Raw genomic sequence first — 15428 nt, 5'->3', positions numbered from 1 at the left:
CCGAGTGATCCGAGACGAGACATCAGCTAATCCGATGCACTGACGTATAAATAGAATACAAACGCTCACAGATTGAATATGCATGCTTCCCCACGTATGCGTAATATGTGTGCTAGTGATATAGGGTTATTTATTTCTGCGATAAAAATATTTGGGAAACAATAATGAATTAAACGTTAACAAGTAAGAAACAATTTCATAATAATTAGAGTAAAAGCACAAATGAAATAGCGCTCAGAGATAAAGCGGCAACCCTGTAAGCGCGGGATTATGTAAGAGCACGTGTTCCGCGGCGTGCAGCGCAGCGCTAAAAAATCCGCTCAAGTCCGATGCGAGCTTGTTTTGTGCAAACTACACTCGTAAATAGCTCGTTTAGCGCGAAATTAACGCTTTAAAGCGCTTAGCTCATGTTCGCTTAAAATCATTTTATAGCTCCCAATCACATTTAACGGAAAGAATCTTTTATTTTTTTCTATATATCGATTGAAAACCAGATGAGTACTGGTTGAAAAGAAATAATAATGACGTCATTACAAGATCAAGCACACGTGCCAGACATACGATACAGAATAATTAAAAAATCATAATAAAGGCGCATCTTCACTAGTGTAATCGACTCGAGTTTATATTGTCGAGTTCCAAAATTAAGGGTGATCACAAATTAGATATAGTATTAAGTTTAAAAGTTAACTCACCATTTCTGTTTTCGCTGTCAGCCGGCTTCATCTGGATTGGATGATGCATCTAAAACAAAAAGAAAACAATTAATAAATATTTTTGATTGATTAATTTTATTTGACATGTAACATTTGGTAAGGCGCAAATTATAATAGTCGATATAGTCGAGAGCGTCGGTGGCTCAGTGGTCAAGCACTTGCCTTACAATCTGCAGGCCCTGGGTTCGAATCCCGCCATGTACCAATGTGTTTTTCGATTTCCGACTTACATATGTACATTTATCCGACGTTCTTACGGCGAAGGAAAACATCGTGATGCAACCTGCACATATCTGAGAAGAAATTCAAAGATATGTGTGAAGTCAATCAACCAGCACTTGGCCAGCGTGGTTGACTATGGCCTAATCACCCTTAACTTAGGGTAGGCTCCGAGCCCCTCGGTGGGGACGTATAGTGAGCTGATGATAAGGATAATATGATTGCTATTAAATAAGTAATTTAAAATACACAATTTTAACTAACTATGCTAATAAAAACATACAGTCTCAACATAATAATGTCTAATTGTATTCGACATAAAGCAGACAAGGTTCCCATTGTTACGAGAAAGGATATTCCATCACTTAGCAATTGTTTAGAACATTATAAATAACCTTACAATAGTCAATGCAAAGTTTGCAATTAGCATTTGCATTACAGACCTTGTAAGCTATAAACGGTCAAATGGTATGAATGAAAATCTTTTTCCATGTTTCAAGTCAAGTCAAACTTGGCCCGACACGCCCGGTGAAATACCACGACCACACAGAAGACAGCAATTCCGCGTTTCGCCCGATGAGTTTGCGTCCCGGAGGCATGATTTATAGTCTTCTTTCCTTTCCTACCCTTTTTCTCTAATAAGGAAAGGATGGGAAGTGGAAGTGGACATTCCGGATGAGAGGATTCATGGAAAGGGAAAATGTTTTCTTTCTGTGCATCCTCTCTTCCGTCGATTAAAGGTAGGCAACGCATATGCAATTGCGTATGTCTATGGGCAACGGCCACTTCGCTATTTCAGCGATTTAAGGTCGCTCGATTGTTTACCACCATATGATATAAAAAAAAATTAAATTCGATTCACACTAAGCATCGAATATGGTGCAGAAAACTGTCATTAAGAGAAGACTCCACTGCTAGTCTTTTTAAATGACTTTCTCTGAATGTGGTTCTATGCAATTAAATTCATTATTTGCATTAACAGTGGCATCCACCAGTAACAACATCTGTTGCAAGAACTATACAAAATGAACATAAGGGTTAGCACCCATGTCTTATAGGATGGGAAGGGAACGTCGATTTGACGCAGGATAGAACGCATATTAACGGGAAATCTTGCTCGTCCCCTCCTCCTTCGATGAAAAGAAGGCTACGCATCTGCAATTGCAGAGTTCTATATGCAGTTGCTTTTTTATTTCGTCAAATTCAGTTAGCCGCTTGTTCGTATGCTATGTTGTAATCAAAAAAAATATTATCGTTAAATTTATTTCACCTAAATGGGTCGGAAATTAAAGTCGTTGAATGTATACCAATTGTTAAACTATGCTATAAATAATACGCTTAAGTTAACTTATATTCATAGGCGGAATTAATTAAGTCATGTCAACCCTTGATACAGGAGTATTCCATAGTACCCTAGCGTTTATTCGTCGACACGTTAATTCGACCCAATCTCAGTGCGTTACTTATTTACAAAGGCCGTACGCCGCTCAAACAATCGGAAACTATTTAAATTATTCGTAAACAACAACTGATACGGTTGCTTTGTAAACAAAGAGTTTCGTTGGACGTTGTTTATCAACCGACTTGTTTGACAATTGAACCGTGACGATATGTAGACGTGCTCACGGCGATTATTAATTTACATAGTTCAAAGTTTACTGTACATACATCTATGTACATATTATATGTAGTCCAGGTCAGGGCTTTGCTTTAATGTGCCAAGAATTCAGTAAAAATAAGAAAGGCCAATGTTAAGAAAAAAACGCATCAAAATACATATATTGATATCTCGTTTTTTTCTGTTCAAAGAGAACGAGACGAATTGCTTTGTTATGGGATTTCTCAAAGACTTTTAATATGTCTTACAGTCAGTATGAATGCTTTTATTTCAATCATTAAATAAAATCAATTAAAAAAATCAGACTTTACGAAAACCTATCAGATTTCCAGAGTTCGCGTAACAAATAAATAATAACCAGATAAACACCGTTTGATTAGCATGTATAGCCGAACCAGGAAAATAGAAAATCTGTCATGGGAGCGCTTCAATTGATATTATCACCTATATTATTCCGCAAAATAGTGGTATTTTGTATTTCTAGTCAAGCTATAATTAGGATAAAGCATAGTAAAAACTCAGTTTTTCAATCTCCAACTGTCTCTCAAAATAACGGACATGAATTTATTTTCATTTACAACCGGATTTAATTGCTCACACGAGTAATTTTAACAAAAAGAAGATAGCACGGGAATAGCAAAGTTGCATTCTTTCCAAACCTGCGCGTTCACAGCGAACGAAATGCATACTTTTTAACTTACAACGCACAACACTTGGAAAGGTTCCAAAAGAAAAGTGCTTGTTAAACTTTTTTGCTTTTAATTTTCATTAATAATTTTTCCAATTATCTCGTGTATCTCGGAGACATATTAAAATATGCGCACATATTTCATTTGTTTAAAAACAAATCTCGTTTAATATTTTATATCAAGCGTAATTAATGCTCTAAAAACACTTCTTTTAAAATATAATGCTATTTTTATCTATTCAAAAGTAAGGAGAGGGATGAAAATATGTTTCTCAAACAAATGTTTCAATAGTGAAAACTCACAGTTCAAAGAACAAATACGTATTGTTGAAGTTGTACGGCTCTTCTTGTATACTACAGCAATAAAACCTAATCAATAATCTTAATTACTGTAGTTTAGTATTTCGTCGTATCCAATGAAAAGAGTTACATCGCTTATGAATCAGCTTAAGAGTAACCCTTAGGGTGACTGAAGAGAGCCATGCGTCACACTATCGCACCATGCCACAATGTTTATAGTTTTTTGGTACACTTTATTAAAAAGCTATCTTTCAGATTTGGTGTTTGGTACAGTAATTTAGATTTATGTCTTTTTCTTTAGAGACCCAAGCACCGCTTTTTTGCTAGTAAATAACATATCCAATGGCTATTTTTCAACTGACGTCACGATGTCACAAACTATATTACTCAGTCAACCGTGTTCCAAAGCATGTCAATCGTCACACGAGTTATTTTAGTTTCGCTGTGGACAGACATGCGCATCTTAATGGCTTGCCAATGGTGGTAATTTTTGTTTATTAATATCGAGAAACAGAATGATATAACAAAGCGACTAGAAACATTTCAATGGAACAAAAAAACATATCCTTAACATTTGTATTCTTAAAGGGTTTTAATTATTAAATATAAAAATTAAAGAAGTAACTCACATTGAAATATTTAGATATGTAAGTACACATTCAGATGTTTCTTTAATCTAATGATTACAAACGAGGAAGCGGCCATCTGAATTCGGCGAAATAGCGAAGCGACCGCATGCTATAGGTATCCGCAATTGCAGATACGTTGCTTACTTTTAATCGACGAGGACAGAGAGGACAGAAAGATGTATACGTACATACGTATGTATATATTATAAAAATCTCGTATTTGTAAGCTACTAAACTTATACACATTTAAGTTAAACAATCTACAAGGAACCGTAAGAACTGGACTCGAGGGATCGATCCGGGATCATCGCAACCTTAAAGGATTTGCAAGACTTTCCTGAAGATTTTGTGGGTTCGCGAAGCCCAAACAAAATTATGCTACATTTTAAAATATAACCATTATGGTAAACTTTTGCCAACTATGCTGTTACATACAAAATAAACCTTTTCGTTTATTCATTTTATTCTTAGTGTTAACCTCCCTTATATTTAAACGTATTAACTTTTCAAAGTAATTACTTTTATCCGTAATATTACAAAAAATCAAATAATCAATCACAACCTATCACTAAAGACTCCAGTCTTTTTTTATTTTATACGGTGGCAAACGAGCAAGCGGCCACCTGAATTCGCTGAAATAGCGAAGAGTTCGGTGCCCATAGACATCTCTATATGCATCGTTTCATCCGGAAAATCCACTACCACTTCCCATGCATTCTTGATTAGAAAAAGGATTGGAAGTTAAAGAGGACTAAAGTTTGACCTCCGGTACCACACTCGTCAGCCTAAACGCGGAATTGCTTCCACTTCACACCTTTCTTCTGAACTTGAAAACCGGCCAATTCGTGCAAAGATATTAAAGCGGGGTCTACCACTGTATCGGATAGCCAAATACTAGGTGTAATGTTATCTGACATTTAACGCGGGTAACTGCAACATTGTCATAATTGGTTAATGTGTAGGCGAACGCCATTATAGCGATAATAGTGATAAATGCCTTGCACTCTGTTGAGGTAATACATGTACATATCTCACGTAGGTTGACTTAATGATGTTTTCCGCTAACCGAACAGTCTGTGCTTTTAATCAAAACAGTTATTTCTGAATATTACTTAAAACCTTCGTCGATAACTTTTCATACATTACATTCAGCAACAATTTACTCAAACATTATCAAAATTAAGGAGCATGCCTTTTAACCTACAAGCCCACATATGACTGAATCATTCGAAACTAATTTGCATGATTATGCAGAATGAAGATCGACTTCTTTCAAACTGCATTTACTCTTGGAACACATGATCACCGCAATGTATACCTTGTTTCCTTGCATTAAGTTCTAATATTGCTAATACAATTACTGGAAAAGTGACTATCCTTAACAACGAGTATTGTTCGCGCGGTGGAATCGCATTGTGTCTTGGCAATGAATCACGCTCGAATTACGAAGATTACACCGGCGGTCGACGGCGATGTTGGACAACATCCCTTATCTAATTAGGCCCAGATGGACATCAATCACGGCGTGACGGCGACGACAAACATTGTCACGCACAAGCTGCACAATTTGTCACGCGCCTTCTGCTCGTATCGCGGAATCAACAACGATTAACTAAACAGTGGCCTTGCATCTCTCATGACTTTTAAATAAAATAAAGCAGATGGAAATGGATAACCAAGTTTGAAATACTTCTTGTAGTGTATGCATAAACGTAGTGTTGTTTGTCTCGAGCGTACACGCCATAAGTACATGCCGGAGAGAGGGGACGTCAGTCGATATCAGACCTTTGAGCCGGCAACTCGTGTCGGTACGTGAACGAGCCAAATATAGCGCAACGAATGCTACACTTCTGTATTGAACTCCAGCTATCCAGCAAATACAGGCTGCGCTGCCTTCTTTAGGAGTAAGGACTTTCCACAAAATATGACCATCTAATCTAAATAACGAAGCAATCTCGTCCTTAATATCGACCGAGACTTAACAGACATAATTTATGACAACACCCGCAATGTAACTCATGCCCCTTTATTGCCGTCTAGATTTTAAACAATGAATTACGAGCGTGTGGAAGACACCTCGCTCGGTTGAAGACGCATATTTCCGAGACTTGAACGTTAAATAGATTACAAAATATATCAACGACTTCTCACCAATAATACGAATAGAACAGAAATTTTTAATAACAGCAACAGTATTTTAAACTTAAGAAGAACATATAGAGAGAATTAAAAAGAGTTTGAATTAGGAGGAGCAAGAGAACTTATTGTCGAAAACAATAATAACACTAAACATGTGCGCCACAAAGTCGAGATTTAATTAGTAAAAAAATAAAACAAAAGGCAATATTTGATAAGTACAAATTATTTGCTTAAAGGGATTCCTAATTCGGTAAGTTCACGTACGTCCTATCAAATTCAATAATAAAACGCCAGCGGCACAAAAAGGGAACTATCAAAAAGGAGTGTCTAATGAAATAATGACCCCTTGACCTCGGGAAGAGTTTGCAAAACTACTATTCGTAGTATAGTGAATCGCAGCGCAGGGTAAGAACTCCGGTCACAATTATTCCGTTTCATTAAAAATTCCGTGTTCAGTACCGACCTGAATCCGTTCGACAAATAGGACTGTAAACAAAAGTAGCGCGTTACCAGCGAATGATTTCCCCAGGTGAAGCATTCACTGAGTAGCTCGGCCGATCCAAAGCTCGTTACCGTTCAATGATAAAGAACGCTTTGTGCGGTCGGATGAGGAATTAAAAGAGTGGGCTTTTGTGACTAAATATGACTTACTCAAAGTTGAATCCATTCCCTAATTACTCGATTCTAACATCTTACTATTTCCAATCAGAGAACATCTTACGATGGCGTGTCATTTAAAAAATTATACGTTCCAATTTTAAAATATATTTTTTTATCGCAGCCTGTCGTGCTATCGCAGTATAGTCTTTTAATGTTACAGCATATACATATATGTTACCCATATACGGGGCGTTAGGCTGGAAATAATAGTGAATAATACTCGGAAGCCGTGCGCATTATGAACGGCATGCTAACGTGGAAGGGACAATCCGGCCGGGGTTAGGCGCTCGGAAAAAATCGCCCCCAACTAATGGGGCGGACGACAAGAATGAACTTAAAAAGTTGCGTGCCCAGCAATTTTTACGTTCCAGATAACGTGGAATTACTCGGTGGAATTTTCTGTTGAATTTTGTAACGATTTTTCTAAAATATTATATACTTAATACATAAAAATACAAATTCAAGAATAATATAAAATATTTATTTTTTAACAGACTGGCTAACCTAACCTAACCTAACAAGGACAGAAATTGCAGGAAAACATGAATTTTTATTTTCCCTAAGATTTAATAAAAGTTTTCGTGTGTCATCAGATTTCTTGATAGGCAAAGGTAGTGAGGAATTATTTCCTTGGTAGTTTAATCAAAACTTATATTTAAAATTTTATTTTCCTTATAAGTTTACTTTAAACAGTTTACAACATTGATCAATAATAAGTCTAGATACTTTGTTATTTTCCAAATATATTGTTTCAATATTTCATATTACTGTGTTTACTCAGCTCTCTGCATCGCGGCTGATATTGGCTACTACGAGACAGTCCGTTTGTTGGTTCACGGTGAGCTAGCGAGCTATTGAAATATTCCTGCTTTGCCCGCTCGATGTCAGCACAGAGCGCATAAAAGAACGGCTAAAGCTCGGCGCATGTTTGCGTAAATCCCGAAATGCATTGTGAATGTATTCAAAGATCTAGGACATGAAGCGAGCTATTTGTTAATTTCGTTTCCGTATGTTCGAAATGTTAAGAATAAAATAAAATGTACGAGAATATTATTGTGAAGAGGTAATTCAAGGCCATGTCAATATGTTTGACGGCATGAGGAAGTATGTTCCTGGGGTCGTGCAGAAGCTCAGTGCATAGGGTCCCGTGGCGTTTTATTGGAGATCCCGGGACTCTCGCAATCGTACAATCCTCAAGGATGGCCACCGAGGGGGTTTTAATGAGTAGGAATCGTACTTAACCCTGTCTTTCTTATTTAAAGGCAGTGTATCTTTTTAAAGATTTCCTCCAATACAGAAAAGGCTATGTCAACCGTATCATGTCCTTATAGTAAATCTATAACAAAATCAATTCTCGTATTTGACACCAAGATCTTTCCGAAAGTCTAATGTTATGTCCCCGCGTTTCTGTATAATCTTCTGCGTATATGTCTAATTTTTAAATGTCTTCTATAAAATTATAAATTTCTAACATTGTATATAAAGATCGCGCAGTATTATTGAAGTCTGAAGATGGTCTCGGTCTCGATATTGATAAAGTATAACAGAGATCGGTCAAAGTGGTATCGATTCGGTATTAAGTCCTATCGAAGTGGAATGAAAAGCCGCATTTAAAAGGAGCCACCATCAAAGAGGGCAGTGGAGATCCGAGCCTTTATTATGCGCTCGAGAAGGTTGCAAAGGCTTAAATTATACACAATTATAGACTTAAAAAGAAATCCAATGGTTATACATTTTTAGAATAATGATATTAAGCTATTACATAAATTGTAATAATCAGAAAAATCACAGAATGTTTTGCTGAACTTAATTTATCTGTTAGGTATAAAGCGAAAATAACACTTGGTCTGTAATTCCCAATTGGATGAATTAAAGAGTAAATAAATTCTAACGCGCTGCGGAAATCGTCAAGGGAATATATGCACTGAAAGTTTGCAATTGTTCAATGCTGTTTTATTTATATATATTTTTTTCTGGATCGTATTTTACGACAATGTTTAAATGATGCCAATTAAACAGAGGTATGTCACTACTACTATAAGGCTAAAACTGTTTAGCTTTGATATTAATACGCCTTGAACTATTAATAATCAGTAATAGAACATCGAAAAAGTTTGCAAGAAACCCCGAAAGTAAAAGGTTCAAAGAAATCAAACTCATGGTGCGGGAGGAAGAGAAAATTTAAATTCGTTTAGTTTTTAATTCGAACCCTTTTTTTAAACTTTGACACAAAGTAAAAAAGGGACTAATAGATATCACAAACAATTCGTAAATTATTTAAATTTATTTTGTTTCTGCTATTTTAATGTAAGGAAGAAAAGGTTTTCGATCTTCTTTTGTTTAAAGCTGTCCGTGATCACAAAATTAAGAGATCAACTAACCTTGTGAGCCTTTAAATTGAATTCCACTATTAATACAAGCTTTATGCGAGAGATAATGCTATCGTATGACAACTATAAGTTCGTTAAATGTGTACGTATCTCGAAAATATCTGAAATTCGTCGTGACACGACACGACACGGTTTCAATAACGAGGGAACGTGCGACGCCTGCACTCGGAAGCTCCGAGCACGTGACACTTGGTTGGAGTGTGCCATCCGACAGAATTATACTGACTTTCATTGAATTCAATAATTTTACGGCTTTAAAATATACATTTTATAGTTTATTTTATAACTTAACAGTGGTAGAGCCCGCTTTAACATCTTCGCACGAATTGGCCAGGCTCGCCCGGTGAAATACCACGACCACACAGAAGGACAGGCGTGAAGTGGAAGCAATTCCGCGTTTCGTTTGATGAGTGTGTGTCCCGGAGGCCTAATTTAGTCCTCTTTTCCTTCCCACACTTTTTCTTATAAGGAAAGGATGGGAAGTGGAAGTGGACTCTACGGATGAGAGGATGCATGGAAGGGGAGGATATTTTCTATCTATGCATCCTCTCCTCCGTCGATTAAAGGTAGGCAACGCATATGCGATTGCGTATGTCTATGGGCAACGTACATTTTGCTATTTCAGCGATTTCAGATGGCCGCTCGCTCGTTTGCCGCGTTAAGATATATTAAAAAAAACTTGTGTTGAAAAAGAAAACGTTTTGACACATTCTCTTAGCAAAGGGAAGCACGTGCACTTGTATTGTTGAACGAATTTTGTCTTATAAAATCTGTCTCCGTTAAATTGAACGAATGAAGTAAACAAACGCGCGACTTTCTCGCAGAGAAGTTGCACGTCGCGGAGCCTAAGGTATAGTCAATTTTTTTTCTACAACAGGAATACCAAAAAAAGGTTATATACATGTGCAAAGACAACATGCATAACTTTATATATAATTGTATATTGTTAAATCTTAAGATGAAAACTACTAATATTTCACGCAGGTCCTTTTAAAATATTCTATTGTTGGTTTACTATACGGAAAGCTTTTAAAATATCCGGTGCATTTTCATCTTGAAACATCGATGTTACGTTCAATAGACCTGCCGGAGAAATGTTCCATTCTAAATCGGAACATCGTCATTGTTACAAGATGTATATGTGAATTTTTCTAAAGGATTATTGGATAATATATTAATTTGACAATTTGATGGTTGAAATTCTAGTAATTTCGTTGATATATATGACGTTAATATATTTTATCTTCCATTAAAATCTCTATTCTTCAGGTTAACTTATTATAGATACTGTTTACTTTGTATATTGAACAGTCTTTGCAACATAATCTATAATAATACGTTGTATTTTTCACATAATTTGCATACTTTTTTGTTTAGAACTTAATTTTTTTTTTCTGAAGTATATAGAACGTACAAAAGAAAACAATTGGAACTTGTTACAAAACGATACGACACAATTTCAGTAACGCGTGGACGTGTCGCGAATGCAATTGGAATTTATATCTGGTGTAGGAACGTGATTTCCCTGTTCAGCTGCAACCCTTACTGCGAACCAAATTCTCTCGAAAATATAATACTTTGTGTTAAATAGCACTACTATTACAAAATTTTATAATATTAGTTCTATTCCTTTTTGCGGTTATCCGGTTAAATTTGTCTAAAAGTCCACGATATTTGTAGTCTATTTCTTTTAGTAACACTAATTATGATTTTCTAGAAGCTTAGTATGAATTAGTAAAGATTGTGTGAATATTTTTTTGTCCCTCTAAGAAGCCTAAATAGGAATACTTGAGCCCTTTACTACAGAATGACAGGTATAAGTTACTTCTGCTGATAATGATGGGCAAGATTGAAGGCAAGAGTCGCACTGGACGTAGGAACATCGTGGGTACGTAATATTAGGAAGTGGACGGGGATTAGGTCTGCGGAGAAATTTTCCCCTTGCTCTTGACAGAACCAAATATTCCAAGTAAGGCTTACCTTCAAGACTGAAGAGGCACTAGAATAAGAAGAATAGTACAAGAGTCATCTATTTAGTATCTGCCATCTATTAATCGTAATTAAAAAAGTAAAATGAACAAATTAAAAAATAACCCAAAACAAAGTTAATTTCAAGACAAAGTTGAGAAGATTAAGTAGGGAGGCGCACTCCGGAAAATAAGTAAGAGGCCATTATTTCAGCGCAAAGCTGTCCCGGAAAAAGGAGTCTAAGTCGATAAAAAAACACACACAAAATGACTGAAGGAAATCAAGTGTAATTTCGTTGCGGCGGAGCGGTCAGAGTGGACGCATCGATTTGGCATTAAGTCCCATCAAAGGTGAATGAAGGAGCGTACATTTAGACGACCAGTATAAAAAAGGTTTCAAACGTATTACTCGGTCGGAGTGACAGGGGAGAAATCTTTTGTTCTATCACAAAGGTTGGGCAGTTACGAATAGGTATAATGGAATTATAGATCGCTTTTATTAGAAGTAAAGCAATTTTATAAATGTCGTGAAATAAGGTGACGCTGTACTTTAATTTATACGTATCGAAAATGTATGCTTAAAATGCCATAGTATTTTTTTTTATAATAACTTTTACCTACGACCTAAATCCTTTATAACACACGTCAAACATTGTTGCGAGTGATTTCCCAAGGCAATGTTCTGGTACTCAACGGTCGTGAATCTATTTTCCTTTATTGGTTAAAGTTAAAACCACATGAATTGGACAGACACAAAAAACCTTTAAAAACAAAGAATAATCATGCATTTTTCTTGGATTTAAGAATTTAAAATTAAAGTATAAAATTAAAGTTTATATTAAGATGATACTGGTCAGAAAAAAAATAAAAAGAGCATTCCATTTTTAAATTTTGACAAATGCCAACATAACTAACTCCAGGTCCATAGAGTAGGCTTCTAAATTCAAATTTTACACAACGTGAAAATTACCCATGATATCGAACGGTCTACTGCAATAGTATGATAGATGGCGGTCGTAGCTCCCTGCTAGACAATACACCGGAAGAAACGACCGACAGGAACTGATACACGCATCGCCAACGCCCTCTATACCCCGAAACTGGCACTAAACGAATAATGGCAATGATAGTGAACTTGCAGAGTGTTCTAGACACTTTTAATATCGGGCTATGAGTCTCCGCGGTGAGGGTGACATAATATAATCTTAAGTTTTTAGAGGTTATAATCTTACTCTTACTATTATAATATTATAAATGCGACTGTTTAGATGGTTGGATGGATGTTTGTTAGAAGGTTTCTCAAGAACAACTGAACGGATTTCTATGAAATTTGGCATACATATAAAACATAGTCTGGAAGACCACATAAGCACACAATTAAGTTTTATTTTTCATTTCGAGCGGACAGAGTCGCGGGCGACAACTAGTTATTGGATGTTAAAAGTAAAAATATTTCCATAAACTTTCAACGAGTTAAGTATACAATAATATGTTATATAATAGTAAAAATCTTCTTAGTAAATTGAGGAAAAATCTACTAAAATTTTGTGTCTTCCTCTCCAACCCGTCGGCATTTCCGAATTTCAGTCAAAAATATAAAACCCATCAGAGAGTAACTTTGTAAAATGTATACCGTCAGATAAAATATTTACTTTGATAATATTGAAACCGCTAATATTTAAAAATATTCGCAATACTGCGAATATTATTTTTACAACTGTGTAATAAAATTTACTGAAAAATTTATTAAGGTCTTTTATAAAGTTTTCATTTGGTGAGTTTTGTAACATTTGTTCAAAATATATTAACAAGTTAATTCTAACTTAATCTTAAACTTATTATTCAATAAGTTTCTTCGTAGAATAATAATAAGACAATTTTAACAGATTGTCACCACAACGATTTTGTTGTTCTTTCGCGAAAGAAAAAGTTTGGTATCGATTTTATTTTAGCAATAAGATAATAATTTAATGTTAATAACTATATATAAGAGGTGTACTTTGAGTCCTCTTTCCCTTTTAGGAATAGGATGGTCTTCTTATTTGTTGATAAAAGGTAGGCTGCCTACTGCAATTGCAAATATCTATGGGCAACATATGCCTCGTTATTTCTACGAATTCTAGTGGTCACTTTCTCGTTTGCCACCTTAAAATAAAATAAAAAATAACAAATTCAAGACCGATACTTAAGTTCAATATTATCATAATCCATAAACTATGACAGAAAAATACTGGTTAGATGCATTTTTCTTTTAAAATAGTTATAATAAAAATTGAAGTTAGATTGCAGAGTAAATTATTCCAATATCTTAATATCCGGTATAATGAAACACTGAAGAAAACTATTCTGTTAGAAACCTGGCTAACTTGAGCTCTTTGCAGTGTCAAAAGCTTTCTACGGAAATGCTGGAGATGAAAATTGCTTATGTAACGACTAGTTACTTTGCAGTGATTCTGTGTCAGATTCTCTTCAAATTTCTATGGAAATCCAAATTCCCTAGAGACGAGTTTACGTTCTTAATTCGAAGAGGTAAGCAGATATCAATAGTGGTGAAGCCCACAACAACAATATATGTTGGATGCACAAATGGGCTTGCTCAATTGCCGAAATACCATGACCACACAAAAGACAGGCTAAGACCAGAAGCAATTGCGAGTTTCAGTTTTCCAATAAAGTCTAAAGTTTTTGAGTACGCTATTGAAAAAAGTTTAACTAAAACTTTCTAATTTTTTCAAATAAATTTTATTATTTAAATCGATTTTTTTATTTGTCTCGCCCTTTTCAGTGTTTCGAGATAATACAATGATCTCGACAGAAAATACTTGCTACAAAACACCAACTTGAGTGATAAGGGTTTGTTTTGTTTGTGTTATTTTATGGCCATCAATGGTGAAATATAAAAGAATATAAAGTTACTTTCTGCTCAAACGAGGTGGAACAAATATTATTATATTATATTTAAAAAATTGCTACGTTATATAAAACTTCAAGATATTCTAATTTATAAAGGATGGACAGAGAACGCGTACTTCGATTAATTGAGATGACTTCATTAGATATTAATGAGTGGTGGAAATGTACCTTTATAATAAAGTAGCTGTCGCCTGCGATTCCGTCCGCTCGGAATAAAAAAAAACATAATTAGCAGCCTATGTGTTCTTCCAGTCTATGTTCTATATGCATGTAAAATTTCATCGAGATCCACTAAGCCGTTTTGGCGATACCTTCCATTTAGACATTCACATTTAAAATATTAGTAAGATAAGATTTTTATTAGTAAGTAAGACAATTAGGAATTTTACTTAATAAATAATTCTGTTAATATTACAAAATCAAATTTAGCAACAAGTAAAAAAGAAAGAAATGTCACTTGTAATTTGGGTCGGATTGAATAGCGTCGTATCTGCGGTACCCACGACACTTTCCCATAAAAATCATCCTTGTAATAGAGGAAGAAATAAAGACGGGGAATATCGATTCCGACCCGGGCAATCAAGGAAATTGAAAGGTCGCGCGGCCCCGCCCGGGTATGCACCTTTCCTTTACGTTGTCTCGACTGGGCATCCGGGTTTCCGGGCATACGTCATGTCCGCCCGCGGCCACGCTCCGATCGGGGAACGATAACGCGATTTACACCCGGCTCTTTTGGGATTGTTTTAATAAATCGACCGTTTGGGGTCGCTAGGTCGAGAGATTTATTCCTTGTAGTAGAATCGAATCTACATATTTAAGGTGATTTAGGCGCCCCCTGTACATTAAGTAAATGGCAAAAAGGTCGACCCGAATAGTAATATCAAAATTCACCATTTTATTTAATTATATTAAAATTTTATTTATACTGTTAAAATGATATAAAAAGATAAATTTAATATAAAATATTTGCGTCAGCAGTATCCACGAAGACTGTGTACAGGGCATTTTTTTTTTACTTTTTATAGTGAATACTAAATACTAAATTCAAGCCAGTCGTAAAAACAGTATTTGCAAATATATTAGAAATATTCTAGAACAATTTAAACATAACAATTAACTAAACAAGCTCGTGTTAACAAAACATTTCGATAGGAGCAAACAACAATAAAGATCTCCTTATCCCATACCC

At 35.4% G+C, this 15428-nt stretch overlaps 1 protein-coding gene across 8 annotated transcripts in view; it reads right to left on the bottom strand.

Moving 5' to 3' along the window:
* LOC106125466 (CUGBP Elav-like family member 1) overlaps positions 1-15428 on the bottom strand; it is a 257820-nt gene that overhangs the window by 71965 nt on the left and 170427 nt on the right. The window contains exon 5 of one of the 8 annotated variants that reach the window (XM_013322692.1): positions 696-744. The exons of the other annotated variants lie outside the window; for them this stretch is intronic. Within the exon in view, the coding sequence (XP_013178146.1) occupies positions 696-744 (49 nt within the window). The remainder of the gene's footprint in view (positions 1-695; positions 745-15428) is intronic. 8 annotated transcript variants of the gene reach the window in all.

This window comes from Papilio xuthus, unplaced genomic scaffold (genome assembly GCF_000836235.2).
Source record: "Papilio xuthus unplaced genomic scaffold, Pxut_1.1 DF828952.1, whole genome shotgun sequence".
NCBI classification, from domain to species: domain Eukaryota; kingdom Metazoa; phylum Arthropoda; class Insecta; order Lepidoptera; family Papilionidae; genus Papilio; species Papilio xuthus.
Note: the sequence above shows the minus strand (reverse complement) of the source record. Positions and strands in the feature narration are given on the sequence as shown.